This window comes from Gymnogyps californianus, chromosome 12 (genome assembly GCF_018139145.2).
Source record: "Gymnogyps californianus isolate 813 chromosome 12, ASM1813914v2, whole genome shotgun sequence".
Lineage (NCBI taxonomy): Eukaryota > Metazoa > Chordata > Aves > Accipitriformes > Cathartidae > Gymnogyps > Gymnogyps californianus.
Genome location: NC_059482.1, coordinates 20,639,711 through 20,664,199, shown reverse-complemented (window position 1 = coordinate 20,664,199; position 24,489 = coordinate 20,639,711). Strand labels below are relative to the sequence as shown.

At 46.5% G+C, this 24,489-nt stretch overlaps 1 protein-coding gene across 2 annotated transcripts in view; it reads right to left on the bottom strand.

Moving 5' to 3' along the window:
* The window catches only part of NECAB2 (N-terminal EF-hand calcium binding protein 2), a 90,297-nt gene that overhangs the window by 42,341 nt on the left and 23,467 nt on the right, over positions 1-24,489 (bottom strand). For both annotated transcript variants that reach the window (XM_050904105.1, XM_050904104.1), the window contains exon 3: positions 1,599-1,707. In XM_050904105.1, coding sequence (XP_050760062.1) covers positions 1,599-1,707 — 109 coding nt within the window. The remainder of the gene's footprint in view (positions 1-1,598; positions 1,708-24,489) is intronic.

The following is a 24,489-nucleotide window of genomic DNA, read 5'->3' as shown; positions in this document are numbered from 1 at the left end:
CTGATCTTGGAATAAACTTTGGGAACTAGACACATTGGAAAGATGAGATTTTGAGAAACCTCACATTTACTTTGCTTTCAGAAACGTCTTCAGCAGCAGCCCCTGTACCGGGTTGATGAGTTTTACATCCGCTGCTTTGGTGCCAGCGCACTCTAGAACAATCACTGCTTTCCAGGGGCTATTTTGGATGGGTGGCAAAGCATGCACCACTCACATGGGCAAGACTTGATCTACCTGCTGCCAAAAAGCTTTATAATTAACCAGACTATTATTTGTTTAAGCACTTACTGCAAGACTTCTCATTTGAAACTGGATTTTCTTTTCAGCTGCTTTTTGGACAGATTTTTTCTCTCTAGAGGAATAAGAGTCACACTGGAATATGACTCAAAGCTGGCTTTCATTTGTATTTCCAAATAGCCTAAACTGCTCAGGCTTCTGAAGATGGGTTCCTCTTGGAAAGAGAAAACCCACCAGTGGGCTGTGTCCTTCGTGCCGGTGCCCAGCACCGTCGCTACCTGCTGGCAGGGGGGGCTCCCACCGGGGCCCCGCAGACCCCATGGCTTTGTGCTGATCCCCAACGCTGCTGGTGCCAGACACTTGTCAGGGGGCTCACAAACACCTCAGACCTCGCCAAAGGCAAAGGCAGTCAGAGGGGGTGCTGAGGGAGAGACGGCAAAGGCAGGCGGAGGGGAAGGAAACATCAGCTGCTAACAAGTCTGTCATCTTAATTTGATAGCTCGGCACAGCCTGCAAAAGCTTGATTCTCAGTGAGAGCGGTTAGGTGCCATATGTAGTTTCAACTTTGATGTAACGTCAAACTAAAGCATGCCTAGATCCCTCCTCTGCCATTGTTTTTCCCTGCTGCTATTGCAGCTGCGATGCAGACAGCGCAGTGCTACTCGTGGATCCGTCCCCTTGCTGCCTTGCCCAGGCTTTGTCTGGACAGAAGTACAGCCACATCAGGCTGCTGGGATCCGAGCAGAGGCAAAGCGTCTACAACAGCGGCTGCAGGGCTTGGGCTGGCCTCTGCGTGGCCGAACTTCACCTTGAAGAGAAGGGGGCTTGTTTCTGTTAAGTGCCAGAGCGATCACTGCTTTCCAGGGGATATTTTGGATGGGAGGCGAAGCAGGCATGGTGCAAGTGCAGGGGATACAGAGACATCACAAAGAAACAAAACCACAAACCATTCCAGTTTGTTGTGTGTAAAGTAGCTGGATAGGACTACGCTTACAGAGATTCACACAGCTGCCTTTTATAGCACAGCGAAGCTTTTAGATAAAGTGGAAAAGCTGAAGAGCCATTTAAATGCCCTCATGGGTAAAACTAAGCATCATTTCAGATGCTGTAAAGACCACGTTGCACTAAAGAAAATGGCCTGAAAAAAACACCAAGACAAAAGAAGTCATAGTGGCCATCAAGATGAGACACAAACCAAGCAGAAATGGAGATTTTGCAAAGTTTTGCAAAGTTTTGCAAAGCAAGTTGCGCGCCTGCAGCCTCTGTAGTGCTTAGCTCTCCAGAGCAGCACTGCCCCTGCACACGAATGCCGTGATCCAAAGGCTCTGTGAAACAGGGGTGTGTCAGCACAGGGAACTTACTTGGTGTTGTCCGAGTCAATGGTATGAAAGAGCTTCTCAAGTTCTTCTTCGTTGAGTGTCCCATCAGAAAAAAAGGCCTGGAACTCCTCCAGGGACAGCTTCCCATCATCTGCAAACAGCAACACAGCCATCATTAGGGAACGGGCAAAGCGAGGGGCACAATGACTGAAAATCAAGAGTTATGTTCAGATTTAAAAATTCAGACCAAAATTATCTCAAAGTGCTTCTGCAGAACTGGCCCTCAACCAATGCAGAGCTCACTGGCCACAGGGTGGGAGCTGGCAGCTCTGGCAGCCCTGGAGCCAGGTGAAGCTTCATTGCTCCTGGGTATGGATGCACTGGCCATTAGCAACTAACTGGGCTATTAACCTAAAGCATGACTCAAGCCTGAAGAGGAAAAGCCTGCAAGCTTCATCCTAAAACTGAATTACATTTAAGAAGTTATGGAGTGTTTTGTCCACCGTATGTTCAAATGATGCAGAATGCTCGTTAAGGGACATATAATAGATAGGCAAAGACCCAGGGCTGGAATTAACGACAGACCCAGCAGTATCTTTTGCCATCTCCACCCAGCTGCATCTTCTCCAACACAGTACATCTCCCAGCTCTGGACAGAAATGCAAAATAGCAGCTACCAAGAATAACAAGACACATCTTGCTTCAGTTGTCAACTGTTTAAACACACAAGGACTGTGTCACCTTAATGTTGTGCCTTTACTTCTAAAGGGACCTGATGACGCACAAAATCCATCTGCCCGGCCATACGGCTACAGCTTGCTGGCTGCCTTTTGGCAAACCTACCAGCACGCCAAGGAGTCACAAGACAGAGGTTCAATAATGTTCTCCTGGGCACCTAAAGATGAACTTGCAGTAATTTCAGCGGCAAGCTCCAAGCTCATCCTTGAACGTTTGTTTTGGTACCGGCTCTGGGCAGAAGTGCACAGGCACTTTAGCAGCCTCACCTCCAGCTGCACGAAGTGGCCCTGCAGACAGTCAGTGCTTGGGGGAAAGTGTCCCTCGTCTCAACTCAGAGATCGAAAAACAACATCCAGATTTGAAAATCTGGCCATACACTTTGCATATTATTTTGTATATTGGCCCCAGCGTTAATTTAATACTAGGCTTACTACAGCCTACTGAAATGACCAAGAAAGAAAAAAAATTATCAAATCCATATAACAAGGGCATATAAGAAGGACTCCTTTGCAACTTTGGCTGATAAGGTGACAAAGGCTTATGCCTAACTGTTAAACCTGGAGCCTTTTTCTGTGTGCTGTGGACAGGTACAGCACATCTTTAAAGCCACGGCTGGAAGTGAGAAACTCTGGAGAAAGCTCCTGTGAAGAAATTCAGCAATAAAGCAATGGGAGAGAGACAAAAGAAACTTTAAAGAAACTTTAATTTACCTCAAGTTTCTTCTTCAAGTCGCTGACACTGTGCTCTGGTGTGCAGCAGTGCCTAGGGGGGAATAACTACCCCTGGTCACGTACTATTTAGAGTCTCTCCATTCATATCCACAGAAGATTCATAGACTGGAAATGCTGCCTACTTTGCAGTAGGAGAATGTATCATTTATTATTTAATCAAATCAATTATAAACCCTGTTGCTTCTCTTTCAGGAAATGATGCTAGAGGACAAAATTAGCCAACTTACCACATCATACACATCAATATTTCTTCCCCAAACTAAGTCTGCTGCTCCTAAAACATACCTGCATTGCCAAATGCTAACCCAGTTTCCCTTGCCTGACACAGACAAATTTAGACCAGTGATAAATTGAGTCTAAGATGCCTATTTAATTGGCAATTACGAAAGGAACACAGCAGGAGAACAAAATCTACAGCAACACTGGGTGAAAAGGGTATCATTCTCAGAGCACCACAATGGCTATAGAGAGTGCTCAGCTGCCTGTATTGTTTTTCTGTGTTCCTTCCCCAAAACGTGACCTCTTTGCAGCAGGCAGGGTGCAGAATACCAATGCACAGCTCAGAGGCTGGGTCCCAGATTTGCTGTCTGTTTCTGATTACAGAAAACTAAAGCATCTGCACTTCAACAAGTACCTACTGCTTAAAGCATCCCACCAGTGTCACCCGGAGGCTAACCCAGTGGTGACACTCTTTTGCTGAAGGAGATAAAAAGACTGTGCCCACAGCAAGAGCCCCGTCCATACCATCCGTCTCCACCTCTGCACAGTGCACAACTGGATGAGAAGCTTCTCCCACAGTGCTCCTATTTATGCAGTATCCTAGCCAGGATCAAGGTTTGGTTTCCTCTGAGCCTGACTGGCAATGAATATATGTCTTCAAGCACCGAGATCAAAAGGATAATGGCATTTCTATCCCATGAGGGCTAAACAGTTCTTTATATATGGTACACTTTTCCTGTAAACCTTAAATCAGTGCTTGTTCTCCTCAAAATTGTCCTTCCACACAGAGGGCAGGCAGAATTAAATTCCCAGGAAAGTCACATAAATCAACTTACTGGGAAAGAGAAACAGTAAAATGAAGTGATTTTTTTTCAGGAGAGTACTTTAATCCGAGTGTACAGTTTGCTCACCTCTGAAAGGTACAAAAACATTTCTAAGTTTAAGGAAAAAAAAAAAATCTTTTTCCTTTACCTAGTTTATATCTTATAATTTGTCTTTCATTTTACTCTTCCTTGATCTTTTTTTTTTTTTTTTTTTTTTTTTTTTTTTTGAGTAATGCGTCCCAGGCCGCATTTTTGCTGCAGCCTCTGAAAGGTCGGTGTCTAAAATCTGTGCCAAGGTGCTGCTCTGACTCCTATCTCGCAGCCTCTGGAGTCGCAGGTGAGAACAGGGAGGCAGGTACCAACTACCGTGACAGGTCGGACCACTGAAAACCAACACGTGCCAAATTTTTGTTGGCATTTAACAGCCCAGAGTAATACAGGATGAACGAAGGATCTAGAGGAAGGAGGAGGTGACAGTGAATATTATTTCATTTTTCTTGTTTGGAGACCCCACAGAACTGGTTGGCCCCTGGCAGGAATTTGAATAAAAATACAAATTTTACTCTTAAATGGTGCTCGAGATTTTCATCCCCCAACAAACAACACCACGAAGTACCAGTCAGCTTAAAGCTGATCATTATTTAATACAAGATAGAATACTTGTCTGAAAACACACAAAGCAAACGCCTTCCAGAGTAACAAGATAATCCTTGAGCTGCATATCTATAACTGTGAAGCAGCCTGAAAGCCGTGGGTTGCTGGAGCCCAGCAGGCAAGGAAGCCTTCGGGGAATTCAGGCGATAAGAGGAAGCAGACCGGGCTGGGATTTGGCAGTTAAAATTAAACTGGCAGAAAATCCTGGGCAAGGAGGCTTGACCACAACGTCACTGACCCCAGGTCCACCTGCCGGCGCGTGCTGTGATAAGAGCTGATGGAGACGCTGTGCTCCAGGAGCAGCCTTATCAGGAAAGTCACAGGAAAACGAGCTTTTTCTGAAAGCGGAGGTGTCTGCACTCACCAAAGAATGGATAAGACTTCCAGAAACCTGCTTTTTGCTGAAAGCTCCTGGGCTCAAGAGATACAAATTCTTCAAATGAACTGGTAGGCGTCATACCAGAGTGGCAGCGTCAATCGTACGGTTCAACCTCACTCATGCCCTGCCCTGTAGGAGCTTGTCTGGGGACATTCCAGCTGTAGATAGCTACTTTTGATAGGAAGGATAACAGAAAAATTGAGATTCCACACCAAATCTCACTAAACAAAATAAAGCTTCCATCACTTTTAAGATCTAGAGAAATCTTTGTGAGTTTTTCATCTGGACGACCACATTAAAGGCAGGCAACCTACTTTCACCTATTCACCCCCCCTCCCCTTTAAACCCAGTACTTGAAGTCAACACCTAAGCTGGCAGCAAGGACAAATGCCACCAACTAGAAATCACCTACCTTGGCGCTGATCAGCTGAGGAAAGAGATAATCAGGCCACAGCTATTCTGCCATCATTTTTTCCTGAGAGAGTAATCTTAATTTTACTCTGGCTTTTCAAAATAATTCAATCACAGTCAAAGACCAAAGCAAATTACCAGCCAAATCGAGTTATCAAAGTTAAAACTAACTGAAGAGAGGAGGATATAACAGAGAACATCAGAAAGCCCCAACTGGGATTTTATTATTGCTCCATTTGCCATCGTGAAAATCTGAGGAGTCTAGAGGCTGCTTTTATGCCTTCTAACTCGCACAATCAAGCTGTTCTTACCTGCTAACATGGCCAGGGGAAAAAAAAAAAAAAAAAAAAAAATCAAACTAAGATCATAAATCGTCCAAAATATACGTAATCTGACAGCTGAGTTTTTGGAAATTCACTCAGAGATACAAATAGCTTAAAGCATCTACAAAATAAGGTCACTGTTCTGAGCCTGAGTTTGCTAAATCCATTTTCAATTACATCAGGTTGAGACTGCTCATATATTTTCTAACTATATTATTAGTATATTTCATTACTTATTTTTATTACTTTATGAGTTCTAACATGCTTTAAGCCCCACTTAGTATGCGGGCACCAACAGAGCTATGGGTAAGCAAATTGGATTTTATTGTGGCCTGTGAATAAAAGCGACAACTGTATTTTTTTTCTTCTTTCTTGGGGGTGTGAGCGCAGATACACAAGCCAGCGAGAAAATGGACCGGCTTCTACCCTGGACCCTTCATCCAGCCCCCTCAGAAGTCAGCAGGAGCAGCTTTATTCATTTAAATGAAGCTGGACACGGGCTTGAGTTTTCATTCCCGGGCTGTTAGGAAAAATTACCTCCACGTCCACAGATCTGATCTGTGATGAACCTTTCCACTGGCCAAAGAAGGGCTGCGTTCTGCAGTGAACCCAATCCGCTCCCAAAGTCATCTGCAGCTCCTCTACGACTCGCTCAGGCACGTAGCAGCCAGCTGAAAATTATCCATCCACTTTGACTCCAATATCACAGTGTTATTTCGGGGGCAACTGAATTTAGTTGGAAGCAGGCCCGGTGATTCACCTCCAGCTTTGGCTGAAGCTGCGAAGCCACAGGAGCTCTGCATGAGAAGCACAGCCACTTTTCGGTGGCTCTTTACAAGGACAGTGCCACTGCCACTGGAACGCAGCCCCTGTGAACGTCTTTGCTAATGAGATGTAACATACATCGTTAAAAGGAAATTATTACAATTATAGTAATTTTCTAGTGAAAGGAATTTACGTAATGACTCCAAAATCACCTTTTTTTTTGTAAAGTTAACTAATGCCCAGCCCAGATGTTTTCACAAGGGTTGGTACCACACCAAGCAATCCACACGGGTAACCTGAGCGACAGATTGATGTTTCCATCACAGCTGATAATCTCTGTATGAAACACTCCTGTGTATTTCCTAATGCTGGCTGGGATTGCTGATGGGACCAACTGGTTGATGCTGGCACTGGAACACAAAGGCTGGCACAGAAGAAGCCACAGTTTCCCATATAGACAAAGCCAGGGACTGAACTGCAGGAGCTGAGGTTTTGCTTACTCAACTCATTGGAAAACACCTGATAAATACTCTTCTGTGTACTGGGCATGATCCCCTCCTCCATCTTCTTGCCATTAACGCAGTTTCGAGCTGGTGTCTCCTCTCTTCTGCCGGTGACCCCACCACAGCTCCCACGAGCATAACCCACGGTGCTCCTCGCACCGGGGCAGCTGTGCACGTGCACCGCAGCCCAGGGGCAAATGCCTCATGCAGCTCTGCTTTCAGCATCACCGTTTTCTTTTGGCCGCGTGTTAATACAAACTTTTGGGATGTTTTTATCTTCCCAGGACATCTTTCCTTCCTATGCTCAGACAAGGCCTTATGGAGACATAAGTTGCACACAGCAAATGAAAGAACATCTCTTAAGAAGTCAGCCAATACCTCTCCCTAGTCATTTACCCCAGTAATAGAGATCAGCTCTTCTTCAGTAATTTGGAGGTACTTCTCTCTGTATCAAAGCACGGAGTTCATTAAACAAAATATTAAGTCAATTTTCGTCTTTTTCTTTCTGCTCTGCAGCAGATGATGCAGTTTTGTGGTACGACTGGAACTGGTGCATATTCAAAATCATTCACAGGCACTGATATAGCAGGACCAAGGCTCCTTTTTGTGGCAGGGTTAACCTTTCCATTTCCATTAAAAAAAGGGGAAAAAGTGACTTTCATTTCAAAATGACCACATCAGTCAGCGTAAGATGTTGAGGAATGACTTAAAGACCAGTTCTTGTCTAGGATGATGAATGTGCATGTACCAAGATGATGATGGCTGGCAATCTTCCCTTTAGGACCTGGCCTGGGGAAAAGTGGGGATTTCCACTGTAGTCAGAAACCTGCACCTCATTCGCACCAGAAATAGCCTGGGCATCCAGCAACGTCCATTAACATGCCAGAATTTTCCCCAAGCTGCTCAGCTTTTATCATCAAATCAAGCCTTTTGTCATCCTAGAGTTAGAAGTAATTTTGAAATTCTTTTTAATAGCAGCTATAGATAGATATCAAATGTAGGCCGGTAGGCAGGGAGACATGCAGGAGCGATAACGCACATTTTCTCCCACTGTCTTTTGTGAAGACTCTACTTTTTTTCAGTTTCCCAGATAATCCTCGCCCTGCTGTAATGAGCTGATTTAAATGGGTTTTTTTTCTGCACTCACCCAATATATTGACTGTGGATGTTTTATCACAGCTATTTAGGAATGTGTTCCAAAGAAATTCCTTGTTCTTTACAAATTAAATGCTGGGATCAGACTTCCCCAGGGTGCAAATAGCCTGGCCAGGTTCAATGCAATTGCTGCTTGATAGAGGCTATAACAAACCCTACCTGAACATTTTGAAAAGGATTCAGACAGAGATGCCAGTAGTTCACAAAGCTTTCTTAATCCACCTTTTCCCTATGGAAAACAGGAGGTAACCTGTTTCAGTTTTCCTCTTGCTAATTAGATTTCTTTTCTTGCAATTTAAAAAGAAAACGAATGTCAACAGTCAATTTCAATACATTGGCTTCACATCTGTAGCAGCACAAGGGAAATACTGAGTCAGCCCCTCCACGTGCTGCTGCTCTGTAATAATTTATGAAAACTGCAGGTGATCTGGCCCCCGGGACACTTCGTACATGAACATGTTGGTCTAGCTCAGGGCAGACTAGTGGGAAAATATTTGGGAAAAGAAACCGTAGCTTGCGGTAAGCGACCTCCTGGTAAATAGGTCACATTAAGAGGCAATAGCTGAACTCTCAATGCCTGCCTTCGGGCTCCAGCCTGGGCAGCTGAGAGGGGCCGGAGGGGAGGCAGCCCGGGTATTTACTGGTCAGTGTGGTAGCACGCAGGAGACCTCAGGGCTCCTCTGGGCTAAATACCATAAATATATTGCAATAAATAAATAAATAAATAAATAAATATAAAGAAATTGGGGACATACCTTTTCCCCCCTTTCTTCACTCTTCCCCATCAGGAGATCTCTGTTTCCAAGCTGTTGCAGCCATCAGCAGACCCAGCTTAGCTCCAGACACACAACAGCCACTGCCTCCCAGTTATTTTTCATCTTAGTTGGCCTCAGCCTGTCTCCTTTATATTGGGTGCTACTAAATGGCTGACTGACTTTGAACAACTGTAGCTTGTTAACACCTTTGATTTATTTGCCCATTTCACACTGTTTCCCCTGTGAGTTACACAAGCACAAGCCACCATGGCAAAGCAGCAGATTCCTGTGCAGAGCTTGCAGCCTCCTGACCCAAAGAGCCCAATTCTCTCTCCCAAAGGCTTTGATTCTCTACGTATTCAAACATCTGCCTTGCTCTCTCCATCGTTACTCAGCCCCATCCTTCTCTGTCGTCCCAAATGTTGTCTTTCTTCTCCATTAATGTGCCTTCAGCATCTTCCCTCCCAACACTTCCCACCTGCTTTTCCTTTTTGAACTCTTGGATGTAATATGCAATGATGTTGTAGATACAGTTGTACAAAACTAAGATTTCTTTTTAGAGGGGATTGTATGGAGAGAGGTGGCTGCAACATCATCAACGTTTGATCCCTACTACTTGATCCCCAAGATTTCTGTTTATTGCCCAGGCAGCCTTATTGCAGACCCCTTCTTTAGTCACCCTCCTGAAACGCTGCATTTCAAAAACACCAGCAAGCTCTCCACTACCAAACCTCCAGTCAAACCACACAAGCTACTGACAGCCTTTCTAAACATTTGATCTAAAAGGGAAATAAAACACAAAGACAGCACAGCTTGTCATTAATACGAGACCACTCCGTGCTCCAGTGATCCCAACGCTGTAAATCCTGACTTCAAAACTTTCTCCTTCCATTTAAGGCAAAATTCTCCCAAGGAGACTTTGCTAAAAGAGAACAGAACCTGCCTCCTACAGTGCCCTAAAAACGACTATTCTGCATGGGAAGTACTACAAACCATGAAAAATACACTAAAATAAATAGTGGGAGAAAAACTGGTATTTGGATACGTATACTAAAATATTAAATAGCATAACTGCTATTTTCATATGCAACAAATAGTTCATTTCTATGCATCAGCAAACCACAGTGTTATACATAATTCCCTGCAAGGTTAAGTATTTCTTTGTATGCACAATAGAGGTGGCCTGGGAATCACAGAGAAATATTTAAACCTGCTACTGAGCTCTGCCACCAACAAAGCAGAGGAGTGGGCTTATTTGGGAGACTTTTTTGCAATTCCCCCCATGCACATCAAAAGCTACGCATGGTTTCAGGCTGTTGCAAGGCTCTTACTCCTGCCATGCCATGGTCCTGCTCCAGATGCATCACACTGGATACGCTGAAAGGCAGCAAGCTCCGGGTAACGGGCAGAGACAAAAAAACCACGACAGCACTCTGCGTGCTCTCCTTCAGGTCTCCTACAACAACGAGATGGGGCCTAAGGGAGCTCATGCATTCCTGAACTCCAGGTTACCTTCACCTTATCTGAACAAAAAGCCTCTGAGAAGCTACCATGGGTAACATATTGCAGAGTCCCTTCTCTCCAGGGTGGCTGAGGACAGACCACATACATACACCGGTGCCTGACCTCCTGCTATGTTCAGCACCAAAGAGTGAAACCTGGATTGCTCTGTACAGGCAAGTCAAAACATCACTTCTGGAGCTTGTCAGAAGGTCACTTCATGTCCGTCTCTGGGAGGGCAGCCAAAAGCTTCACTTTGCTGAAAAGCAGACCCTGGAGTTACAGCTCCCTCCTGCACCCAGCCAGAACAGGAAGGTACAACTGATGCTCTCAGGAAATTGCTGGAGCAGCCACAGTGTGGGCACAGCAGCTCCAGCACCGGGGCAGCTGTCGGATGTACTGTGTATCCCACCGGATTTAGGGAACAGCTCAAAGACGAGGAGCCCCACAGCTCTGTGCAGAGACCAGCAGCAAATCTGGACCACGGAGCTCACCCAACATTCAGCCTCCTTGGAAAGCAGCAGCAGATGCATGCTTTGCCAAAGACCAGTGTGAACAGGAAAGAGAGAAGGAAGAAAATTTTAGATAGCAGGTTCTTCATCTTAAGTCAAATCATGTGGGGAAACACCATCGCTTACTGACAGTAACTTCTCACACATTCCTAAAACACATCGCAGTCTGTACAGAGCCCTCTCACTCCTAAAAGAGCAGCAAAACAGGCAGCCCTCTGACGAGGGAGGGGAGAGGACCATATATACTATACTTGCAGCAGAGCAAACTATAACAGAGCCCAGCCTATGGGGCTGCAGACCTGCAGCAAGCTTGCCCAGCAAGTGTGTACGTAGCCATTCCTTTAAGACTACAATATTGTCCAAATTTGGGTGTTATTTCACTGGAAGAGCAAGAAGGGAAGACATTGGCATCATACTGACCTCCTCTGCCAAATTAATGTCCCCGCTTCTGATTGAGGACAACTCAGACAACAGATGTAGAAAGGCAAGGTATGTAATTCTGCACCGTGCCCCAGCTGGGAACGTATTAGCTGAAACATTCGGGGACTATCAGCTCCAGGCAAACTGCCAGCACAGAAGTTTTCAAAAACTTGATCATTAAACTTTGGCAGAAACATCAAAAAAACTGAACCTGGGATGATATATCGGGAAGTTTCAATCAAGCTGAAGCAGAGGCCAACACTACCAACCCCAGTACACCCCAGATCTGCAATAGTCTATTAAATCCAGATTTCCTGGAAAGCTTGGAAACAGGCACCAAACAGCCCGAGTCCCCCTCTGCTCCTCATTAACCAGCCATTATCACTAGCTTTTTCTTCTCTAAGGTGCAGATGAATTTTTCAGAGGGCCAGGGTAGGGTTTGCACTGTTTTCAGCTCATTACACCCAGCACTCGGCTTCAGAAAGAGGAAGAGGCAAATGTTTGAGCAAAAGAGGACAAAAATCTATGAAAAGGCATGGTGTTGCCCCTCAAAAGTGGGGTCCTGGTGTGGCCAGGGCAAGGCAGAGAGAGGACCTCCCTGGGGTTTAGGCTGTTCTCGGCGGGGCTTGCAGCACCCCCCTCAATCTGGACGCAGCACGGTTTCGACAGCAGAGTTGGGGCTGCTGCCAGCTCCTCCGTGAGCTGCTCGGCGGGGACGGCTGCTGCCGTACCACGGCGCTGGCCTCTCCCAAGGACAGCCTGGGCAGGAGCCACGGGCGGCATTTCAGCTGCTGCCCTTCCCGGGGACGCAGAGTGCTCAGTTAAAAAATTGCAGTGAAAGCAACTATAACACCTTGTTTGATTTCCTGATCTATGATAGCAGAAGTTGCATTTCAACCTAACTGAAGGATTTAGTGTAAGAGCCAGAACCAGCCCCCAGAGTGCAACGGCTGCACCGGGTCCCGGTGGGACGGAGGGGTCTCCTCGTGTCAGGAACGAGCCACCCGCCACGGCGAAGTCTGAAATCTCACCCGGTCTCTGTCACTGGCAACAATTACACTGTGATTTTGTTTCCCCCTTGTAAAATAAGCATTATTCTGTGCTTAGTAAAACACTCGCAGTGGATGAAAAGCACTGCTATAAATGACCTTTTACTACCACTGATAAGAGGAAGGCAGTGGCATCATGGCTGTTTTGATGCGGTAGCCACTGGAGTTGTTGACTGTTGACAAATTAGCAGCAAACTACCGCGGATTAGAGAGCTACAAACTCATCGCTTTCTGCAGTCCCATGAAACAATATCCAGATTGCATTGGCAGCATCAACAGTTTTCCATTCAGCTAACAAGCTGTGCAGAGATGAAGACAGCAAATTAAGCTAGCTCAAAAGCAGATACCTCATTTGCATTCTCAGAAGGCAGAAAAACTTACCCTACCGCATTATCATTTGCAGCATATAGGACATCCAGCTCCTTGTGCCAGGACTGAATAGGTACTTGAATAGCAAATCAGAACCTGCATAATTAATAACTTGCTTCTTTGTCTTAACCCCTGAACGGTGAAGTCCAGGTATAAGCCTACAACAGTGATCTCTTGCAACACGAACGTTTCATTTCTTGCAACTCAATGGTCTCAAAATTCCCATTGAAAAAAGTTTCAGGCCCTAAACCAAACTACTACTTATGTTTGACAGTCCCTCTCTGAGAAACTCCTTTGCCAACAGCCGAGTCTCCTCCAGAAACATCTTTTTGGGGGGTAATCTTTGCTTCAGGACCCAGTATAAGCGAGAGCCAGATTGGTCCCTCTGTGCGGGATGTTCCTGCGGGTCTCCAGCACCTCCCGTCCTGGCTCCCCGCAGTTCCACGGGGAGAGCAGCCAAGCGAAACCTCGCTCAATCCAGCACAATTGCTCTTAATTTTATGCTCCTGCTTAATAAGCTTCTGCATTTCTCATTTATTTTCTCAGAAAAAACGTAAGCCCTATGCTCAGTGTCTCCAGCTATTTGTCCAGGGCAGGATGGGTGTCTCAGCCCTGTCAGAGATGTTTAATATCTCTAAAGCAAACAATGCAGATCTTTTCCACACTCTTTCATCCATTTGCTTCAGCAAACCAGCTGAGCAGCACAGAAGCAGCGCAGTCCTGCAGGGAAGGCGCATCTGCTCTGAAAAGATTGCAAAGAAAATTACCCTAAATACGTTTTTCTGCTACAGCAAATTAAACAAGCACATCTTTAATCACATACTTCTGCAACTAGCTTTTAACAAAGCTGCAGCATTAATCTTTTCTGCGTTTCTTTTGTAGTTCTTAATTTCAAAAGTAGGTTAAAAAAAAAAACAGGACTCTTATCAGGCTTTTTGGTTTTAAGGGAGGGAAAAGATATTTTGCTGTGTTCCACAATGCCTCATGTTGTAGAGAATAAAGGACGAATGACAAAATATAAATTGAAACAAATGACACAAATGACAAATAAAATAAGAACAGCCTCCACCGCAGCATCGAGCTGCACAATGAAAACCTCCGCCCGACCCACGCCAAACGGGTGCTGGTTTAACAAGTAGGTCACGGCGCAGCACTGCGAAAGGCTGAGGCAGAGCATCCCCGAAGTGCCCGTTCCAAGTGCTCCACTCACGATTTAATTGCAAAAGCAGCCAAAGCCCGTTAGCATCGCCACAAAAGGCAGAGGGAAAGTTGTGTACCAACACAATACTCCTGTTTTGAAGCACCCCCTGATCCCCCCATCTCGGCATCTCCCAGTCAGTTCCTTTCAGCCCCCGTTCCCAGCATCCCAGACACCGACCCCGGGGCTCTGCGGTTCAGCCCAGCCCGCTTTAAATTTGGCTAACTCTAAAATGAGGGGGGGGAAAAAAAAAAAAAAAGTATTTGAAGGACAAAGCCATTGGGAAAATGCCCACAAGTTTTTTTTGCAGGGGAAAATGGGATCACCTGGCTTCTCTTCTTAAAGAAAACTTTCAAAGCTTTCTGAAAATCCCAGACCCAAAGTATTTCAAGTTTTGTTTCAGTTTAATCCTAATATTTTCCCCCGAACACTGACAACAGCCTCTCAATTTTTACTTTACTTTTCCACAGCAAACCTGACTAAGTTTTCACTGAGTTCCTAAGTGTGAAAAGAAGAGAAAAACCCTCTGGTGGAGTTTTTCATTGAAACCTGAGAACCATAAATGCATCAACCGACGGGGGTGACGAGTGCAGGGGGGCTGTTTCCTAACACAGCGCTGGGGAAGGGTCCCCCCACTCTCTCACCCAGCCCTGCTGCAGCTCATTGAAATGCTTCTCCGGGAGACCACGTTTCAGAGAAGCCTTTGTGAATTTTTAATGCCATGTGCTACTCAGCTTTTGCTGAATCCACATTTTCTCCACACCACCTCAGCAGCATCCACTGCAGCTACGTGACCTGCAGCAGCAGCAGCAGCGCGCAGCCTTTCACGGCATGACCGCTAACCCGGGCTCAGCCGGATCCCAAGGGGACGGCACACAGGCAACGTGGGGAGATGCTGCCAGACCCTGCTGCAGACTCTTGTGATGCAAAACTCCCCGAGTCACCGTCCAGGTTTAACCCAGATTCAAGTGGTGCACCCACGGGAACACACAGTAACGCTGCTCGTATCGGTATGTCCAAACCCACCAGCACAGCACTGTTTGCAGCCTCTGCACAGGGAACCTCTGCTCTTTTCCCTTCTTTTCTCTTTAAGGTCTTACGAAGCATGAAGGTGATGGCTGGAGAGCAGAGGGGGAAGCGATGGAGGCTGGCATGAGCAACCAGCCGGGAAATGAATGCATGGTGCTGAACGAGGAGGAAAAAGGGAACGTGGGCCACGAAAGTCAAGATACACAACTTGTTTGACATAAGGGTGACGTGCGAACCGCCTTCTGCTTTCGGCAGAATTGAATTAACACAGGAGTGTGGCAGCACTGAGGGCCTCCAGCACTTACAGTGATGCTCAAGAGTTTACAAGATAAAACACATTTATTCAAGGTTTCTTCTCCTCCCCCAAGCTGTGGTAACAAAATCATTGGAATCCTTTTGTAGTTTAAAAAAAAAAAACCCAAAACAACAAAAATCCCACAAAAACCCAACAGCATCTAGATTTCACAAAAGTGCCATCCCAGGAAACATTATACAGGCTACTCATAGGAAATCCAAATTGCTGACATTTTTTTCCCAAAGCTGGAGAGCCCTGAGACGGGGAGCACAGCCCTGCTCCATTCAGCTCAGGACTTGCAACAGGAGTAAAGAAAACCAATCTACCAAGGAAGAAAAATCAGAAGTCACTCTATACGCAGAGATTTCACTGCACATTGCCTGGCTTGGTGATAGAAACACTTGAGGGAACACTGTACTTCTTTGAAATACTCAGCATTATGAGCTTTAGCTAATGGAATAGAAAATGTTAGGTTTAGTCCTCAATGATATCTCCTGTGATGTTTGATCAAACCCTCCTTGCGTGGAGGAGGTGATTTATTAGCAGAGATTGGACCTATTTGAAGCCGTAAGCATCCCGGTGCAGGAGAAGGCTAATCTAAGAGCTTCATCAAAGGAGCAGTTTACAGAGATGTTTTCTGTCTCCCAGCGCTAACAGCTCACATGTCACTGCCAAACCTGTCACGGAAAAGCTTTTCAGAAAGCAGACAAATGTCGTCGCAGCCTCAGAGGAGCACAGCTCTCTCCGGGCTCTCCTTTGCCTGCAGGAAATCCACTAAATCTACCTGCATTTCCAAACTATTAGCGCAAGCTGGATTTCTAGACTGGTTCAATGCACAAAGCTATGGGCGAAGTTAACAGGATTTCTGAGCCCCCCCCCCCGTCCTTAGGGACCTGTTTGCCTCCTTGTACACACGTAAGCTTGAAATGTTTGTGTCTTATTCACATACAAAGAAAAGGACATAAGAATAATCTAGGATATAGGAAACAAAACAGTCTTTACAAAACCCTTGGTGTTGGTGAGGGTCATGGTGCTGCTCAGACCTACTGCAAAACCTCAAGCAGAAGGAGGTAGCGCTGGCCAAGCAGACCGCAGGTGCTGCGCTGCCCGCTTTGTCCCGGCAAACCCCGCTGAGCACATCTGAGGCTGATCTGTGATGCAGTTTCCCTTCAGGGAAACCTTAGCAAACCTCCCAGCGAACAGTGAGGTCCGGCCAAGGAAGACCAGGGTGCTGCAGGGTTTGGTGCCATGCATTCATAGAAAACTTCTGACCGGGGGCTCAGATGACATTTGGCATGGGAGATAATGTAGCATTTGCTGTTTCCTGCTATTTCCACCCTAATTAAAGAGAAGCTAATTCCAAACCTCACCTGTCTCCCTCATGGACCACACTGATGTGCTTTCGCAGAGAGAAAGGCACCCGCAGATGATCAGCTCGGTGGTTCCCTACCTGCCGAGGTCCCGCGGGATGTTTGTGCCACAGAACAACTTGGCTCCTACCGCAAGGTCAGGCTCTATGAATCTGCACCAAGTGCTGCAAAGCAGTGCTGTGAGAAACATTTAATCTTCTTTCTTGTTTTATAAAAGGATCAAAACACTCAGCATGTTGATAATTCAAAGGTTTAGCAGTCCCAACATCCAAGTATCAGAGCAAAGAAATACATACTGCAGGCTTAAAACTTGAATACCAAAATTGTAGAAGACAGGAGGTAAAAGGGAAAAAACCAACTTGTGCTACACTGCAATGGCCCAGTCCTGTTCTGTAGTGATTTATGAATATAAGGAAACTGCTTTCTTTTACGTTGCCTTGGTTATTCAGTCTCTCACTGTATGAATACATTTGCTCAATTCAGCATGGGGGTCTCGGAAAAAGCACACGGGAAGGAAGCGAGTGGCTCCAGCAATCCACAGTTTAAGGTTCTTGATATTTAAAAAAATGCAGATCTGTTCACCTAGCTAATCTTTCCTCTGGCTGTAGCCAGCCCCAGCTGGGTTTTGTGCTGAAGAGCCCGAGCCTTCAGCCACGGGAGGCTGTGGCTGGGGAGGGCTCGCCCCGCCAGGATGGGGCAGGGACATGCCGAGATGCCACCGCAGGACATATCGCCCCGTGGCCCCCGGCTGTTAGCAAGGCAGGGCGTATCTCTGCTGTTAACTACCGCCTTGGTCTGCAGAGAGGTCCCCCTTGCCAGCAGACACCTTCTGCTTTCATCTTCTCTACCCAAACCCACCCTCAAACTCCCATGAGTTCTCTCTTCGCCCACCTCCCCCTTATTAGCTGTCCTAGAGGGAGGAGAAATGGGAAAAATATCAGGTATCCTCCCTCATTTGGGTACTGCAAATCTGTCTTTTTAGGAAACATCTACAGAAATTGTTTCCCCAGGCAATTAGGCAGCACCATACCCTGACATGAAGGACACGGCAAGCCAGTAAGCACAGTCTCTGATTGCATTTGCTTAACAGGGGTCACCCTCTCCCTGGCTGCTGACCTTTAAAATGTCAGGCTCCTCATTTAAAAAGCGACAACTGGTTTTGAAAAGTTTTAAGTGTCTGTGTCCTGCTTGAGCCACATTTGCAGATGATGCTTTGCAAGAACATCCCCCACTGCTCAGTTTTCCTTTCCCCCTCATCTCCCCAGGATCTCAGCATTTATCACCTCGTCCGCTCACAGTGTTCTTATTATACGAGGATTTAATATTCCTTACTACGTACAGTCCCACTTTTATAACTTCTTTTCAGTTAACCTTCTTCCAGTTAAACACTACAAAACCATTTTCTCCTCTGGTTTCCAAGTTAGGAATTCCTTTTGCAAGATCTAAACTCTGCTGTTTTCCAACAACTAGATTACAGGATGCAGGGGAGAGGAAACAAGTCTGGTTCCTTTCTTTGAAAAATATAAATATTTCAACTTGTTTTTACAGTCTTGTGCAAGTACTTCCAATTATAGCACACACTTTTTCCCCCACTGTTTAACACTTACCAAGCATATTAATTGATACCACTGTCACTCCAGCTACAAAAGTATAACAAGACAATTTTTCACGTGGCTATGTTTGCATATAACCAAGGCCTGAACTCCATAAAGCGCAGGAACAGACTCGAATCCCCCATCCCCTACTCCTGGTCTCCAGTTTGAAACCCAGCCAGGCAAGCTGGGCCTTCCCATCGCTCAGTTTTCCCAGGCAAAAGCATTTCAAATCCATGCATGGTCCATTCCTGCCCCTCCATCCTTCCTTTCCTCTTATCCCACCCCACAGGGAAGTCACGCGAGTTGGTGAGGGTTGCACGTTTGCTCTCTGCAGCCGGTGCTGGTGCCAAGGAAGCCGGCAGCGTGCTGCCACGACAGGTCTGCGGCTGCTCCCGCCTGCCAGGAGTGCGGATTGCCCCATTTATCTCCTGCAGAGCCAAAAGTAATCCCTCCGCGCTCTATTAGGAATAACAAACCAGTGAGTGCATCAGATATTAATTCCTGACAGGTGTGTCTATGACAGATTAAGAAAGCAAAAAGCATATTATACTGTGAGGAGCCTATTAATGTAAACACACTGATTTTGGTTAATCTTGAACTATTTACTAATATTAATTCAACCTTTTTTAGAAACTGGGGAGAGAGGTGTAAGGAAACAAAGCAAGCAACTGATGGTACTACATAGGCGAGGAAGGAAAAGCAGCCTTGCTTAACAGAGTGTAGCATGTTTGAAAGCCAGCAAATCAGCCAGCTGGAAAAGTAACATCTCCTTGATGAACAGAAAATCCTTTGGAAAGGAAAATAAGTCTCAGCATACTTATTTTTATTAGCAGACCAGGTGCAAACCTGTGTTTCGGTGCCGGCACAGCAGAGCAATACATAACTGAACCACCATGTGCCTGAAGAATACACAGGCTCTGTGGGCTCCTGGAGTCAATTATTTTGACTTAAGAAAAAGAAATGCCACGTTTACATGCCAAGCATCACAAGCACCCGAAAGCCACCCGCTCTGATCATTACCGATAGCAGCGCCCCAAAATCTGGCCCCTTTCACAGACTGAGGTTAGGAAGCGATGAGCAACAAGAGGCTGAAACCACTTGTGTCTGCGCTGTGTCAGGCTGGGTGCCTCAATACCAGTATCTAATTAAGGCAGAAACTTGGCAGCAGGAACTGATCTCAGATCCAAACTCAAAGCCTGGGCTGAGTCGTTTCTTGAACCCGAGCCCAGCATGTACCAGCCCTTTAACGTTCTGCTGAGCAGCAGCGGGAATGCGGCCAGAGCATCTTCCCTCGCAGCTGAGCTCCGGCTGGGACCTGACCGACACACAGACAGGTTTCCCCCTCTGCACCGAGGCTGCAGCAGGGTCACAGAAGAGAAATTTCCACTCTAAAAATAATTTTAAATTATTTCCACCTGTAAAACTTTCTGAAAGCACTGCAGGCTTTTTCCAGAGCAACACACTGCCTTCCCACGGTGTAGACAACCAAGTATAAAACCAAAGACGCTCGGGCTTCTGCGTCTTATGTCCATGAACGTCCGTTTTCACACATCCTCCCGGGAAAAAAATTAGCTATTCCAGTCCCCCAGATTGTCCTTGCTGGGAGTTACAGATGTGGATGCTTCATTGTTCAGACATTTCTTTCCCCACTGCAAGTCAGTAAGATACTTATTCCCCTCTCTCCAATGTATATTATCTGGTAACCCGTGGATTTTAAAAGAGTGAGAAAGATAATAGGAAGAAAAAGATACACATGATTTATAGCTGTTCCTGGCCAATTGCCTGAACACAGGCTGCCAGAACATATTTCCTCACAATTGTCTGGCAAAAATTGCTAGCAAATTATAAGGATTACTTGCAGCAGTGTACTTGTTCTGGATTCAATTTTTGCCTTATTTAATTTTAACAGCTATAATAAACCATCTTCAATAAATACAGCTGATCTGCAGAAGATACCTAATGAAAAGCGATGCCAGAGCCCGGTGCTGCCCCTCGCTCCCATGTCGCCGAAAGTGGAGGATGGCATGCAAGCACCGGGGCAGGAGGCAAAAGCAGTGATTTTCCTTCATGCAGGATCTGCTCCACTGGCCCTGAGGGAACTTCCCAGGGATTAAACTGAAAGGCAAACATGAGAACAAAGTAGCGATGGAAGCTGTAAGTGAGATTTAGGTGGGATGGCAAGAGAAATAACGCAAGCTGGGAGTCACGCAAGATGCCTGTGGTGGTAGCAAAGGCATTTTAAGGAGTTCCTATGTGCCGATCACCTCCACCCGGGTGTGTATTGCCACTGCCATACTACACCTCGTCACTCATTTCGTAATACACCGAGAGCACACACAAGCCACATCACTGATTCAGTTTAAAACAAGTTAAAATGTCCAGGCTGGAACATCTCTCTACCAAAGGCAGCATCGTGCATAAGTGCTTCCAAGGGAAATTCATTGAACACTAATGAGAAACTTTGCATAGAGTCATCTCACAGCCATCCTCTGCCTTTGAACACCGTTTGGGAAACACTTGTGGCAGTGACACCCTCCCACCAAGGGAGCAGGACAAAACCAAGCCTTTTTTAAGCTCAGTTATAGCAAAGGGGCTCAGATTTTGCAAGGAAAATTTCAGGGCAGGCAGATGTAGAGTGCACTGTTGGCTCCAGTGCCTGGCAAGGTCCTCGCTGCCCTGTATGACGTCCCCCTATTAAGGGACATACGGGCAGCAAGGACGGTAATACAGAGCAGGGAGGAGCAGCTAAGATCCTTCAGACTAATACCTAGTGGATATCACAAGGATTTAAGAGCCTCAAACCAGAGCTGCATCTAGCTTTGGTGCACAAGACAGCAGCAAGCTCTTTGTCTGTCCTGCGTGAGAGACGAGTGTGTTGCCTGCCAAAGGAGAGATACACAAGGTGGTCGGAGCCCCACACTTTGTAAGGTTCAACTCCCAACACTCAAAATGCAAATGTCCACCCTGGGAGCTTGTCCCTGCACCCAAGTCATGTCCCGTGGTCACTGCTACACATCAGCCGAGTCCCCAAAGCCTGCAGTCAGCTGCACCCATTTAATCTGCCAGACTACTACAGCCAGCCAAGTTGCAAAAGTCCTTTCCAAGCACTTTAAAATTTCATCTCTGCCAAAAAAACAACATGAAGAATTTAGCAGGAGGAATATCGATTTGCTGGATCTACTTTGAAAAGCTTCCCGGATACAGCAACATGAGATATTAATGAGACAGTTCAAAAAGCGCCCTAGGTGTTAAGCTCTCAACGTCCACCTGAACAGCAAGTTCCCTGGCTTGCCATTATAGCCGAAGCCTTCCCTTTGCCTCGTGCTGCCATTTCCACGCAGAGAAGACCTTCCTGTAGATACCCTCCTCTCCTGAAAGCAGAGCACGGCATTACAGTAAGGTTAGGCCAATGCAGACAGCGACATCTCCACGAGCTCACGGCTACGCTGCGGCGGGGGAAGCTCCCCCCTCCCTGCCAAACCTGCGCTATTTGTGTCCCCGTTGGCAGGTATCAGGTGCGCCTGGTGCAGCCAAATCCCAGCAGACCCACGAAGCGCTCACGGCTATCACCTCTCGAGGATGCCCTGCTATTTTGGCTTTCTCTGCCCTTTGATGGTTGCTACCCGCTATCGCGAGCGCTGCGGGTGAGCCAGACCACAGGGACATTCCCAACACCTGACCCAGACAAGGAGCCTGGAGTCGGTTTGAGGCTTGTGTCATGAACTCAGAGAGGAGAGACGTCAGGGCGGTTTCGCACAAAGACTTGACCCATCGGCAAGGAAAATATACGAATATAAAGTTTCAACTAAAATGGCCTTCAGGACGGCTACAGCCACGGCTCTCCGGGCCAGCTGGCAGCATCCAGCAATTTCCATGCTTCAGAAAAGCCAGGGCAAGAACCACCACTTTTAAGGTACTACCAATAAAACTCATGGTTTTTGGCTAGGGATCACAAGTAAGTAATAGCTCCGTAAATGGTTCCTAGTGCCCTTTGCTGGCTGTCATCATGCCATGTAGACACATTTGCTGTGCAGCCCCCAATTAAATCTCTCAACTTTGGCTCCGGAAAGAAATGTCTTTAAAAATCCTCTTGGCTGATTGAGCGGCTTTTCAAAGTCTCCTTGGGAAACCACGATCCCTTATTCCCACCCTCCACAACTTGCAATAAGGCCATTAAGTCTGTTGTTACAATAATATATGCCATTCGCTCCTGTCCAGCCTGAAGTCTCTAATGAGGTTTGTGGAAGAAAACCCACATGTCCCAACCTACAGAGAGAAGAAGAAAATAAACCTCGTCTTCTTTGGGTTACATCATATGTCAAACCTTAATTGGGGCACTTCAAAGCAAAGCAGGAGTGTTTGGAAACGCTGTCCTCCAGATCACATGTTCAGCCTCAAATTGCCAGGCTAAAGCAGTAACCCCTGCTCGATGTCCCCTCCCCACGTCTCTCGGGGACACCCGAGGGCTGCTGCTGTTTGTCTCCAACTCTCTATATTAAAGGAATTGAAAGGAGGATCCAAGCGAGAGAACGGAAACAGCAGGAAAAGAGCATTGCCTATAGAAACGCCCAGGCTCCATCACACACACAAACCCACCTTAAAGGCTGCACAGAGCTACGCTGCCCCACTTCCCAGTGCAACACGATTGCATTAATTAGTCAGAGCCCAAACACAGACACCTCTTTGCTCTGCCAGCTCAGCATTTGCTAAGCATGGGGAGCAATGTTTCCTGAGGGTAAGAGGTTTGATGAACCGCAGGAGGATGCTCGTGGGCAGGCAGGTCTCAGGCCAACCTGAACCTCTAACAGTGATAAAATCAGGCAGCAAGAAGGCTCGATTGATGGGTCAGGCTGGAAATCCAGGCACGGGGCAGACCGGGGGCGGTTTCCAATGCAAAAGCTTTGATCTAGCCTGCTCCTCCACGTCTGACCCCTCTGAGCAAGGTCCAGCAGAGAGCAGAGGTCAGTGATGGCCTGAGGGCTGATACTTCTGCCCAGACAGCGCTTGTAGGATGACAACCATTCAGGTCAGCATCACCATCTGAGTTTTTGATGGACTGAGGTATAGGCTAATAAGAAAGCATGAATGTGTGAAAGCCCGTGTGTTTAGGTGTCTGACTGTCTTTGACGTTCAAATCCATGTATCGTCAACTCAGAAATGTCAGGAAGCCTTGAAGGTTACAGCAGTTATTGACTTTTACCATGGGTTTCGCTCAGCAGCTGAATTTTTGAGAGAGAGCGGAGAGGAAGGCTCAGCAGCAACGAGAAGGGAAGGTGCTGGGCAGAGAGGGCAGCCAGGAGCTGCCAGCACAGCCCTGGGGTGCACCAACGTGCAAATATGCTTTACAGTCACAAGGTAGCAAGTACCGCGGGCTGGCAAGCATGCCTGAAGAAGGCCAAATATTAGGTGATGCTGATTTTTTATTTTTTTCCTTTAAGTCTGGCTTGATATTCTAGCTGCAGGTTTTACAGCAAAAGGGCGAGGACACAGGTGATGGCCACCAACACTGCAATGATTTGTACCTTGAATAATGAGGAAAGGGCGTTCTGCATGATACCAGTCAGGCAACTGAGCTATCAGATATCAACTGAAGTGTCAGCAAGCCAAGGACTCTGCTTAAATAGAGCAACTTTCCCAGCTGTGGATAACCCCCCAATCCCATGCCCTGCACAACATCGTGCGCAGTTCACACTCAGACCAATAGTGCCTCCATTGCCTGCTGTCCATGAAGGCTTTCACAGTACCTTCTATTTTGGTACCCTGCTCTCTCAGCAGGGAAAAACTTTAGGAACAGGACAGAAATAACAATTTTAGAGAGCGATGGGCCATAAATTGATGCCGTGCAGAAATAGGTGGGACACGGACATTTCTGTTGTGGAAATTAAAGCTCATGTGCTGGCCACATCATTGGCTTGAGTTCGTGGGGGAGTTTCTGGGCTGGATCCAAACCTTGCCCAGCTCAAACCTTCTCTGGCTTAAGCCCTGCACTAGGCAAACCACGCATGGGCCCAGATTAAAGCCGGACTGCTGCATAACTGTCAGCCTGTAGCACATGAGGATGCAGCTGTTAATGAGGTCCTAACCCTATGCACCCAATTCAAGGTCTACTCTGCAGAATTAAGGTGGTCCAGCCAAAAAA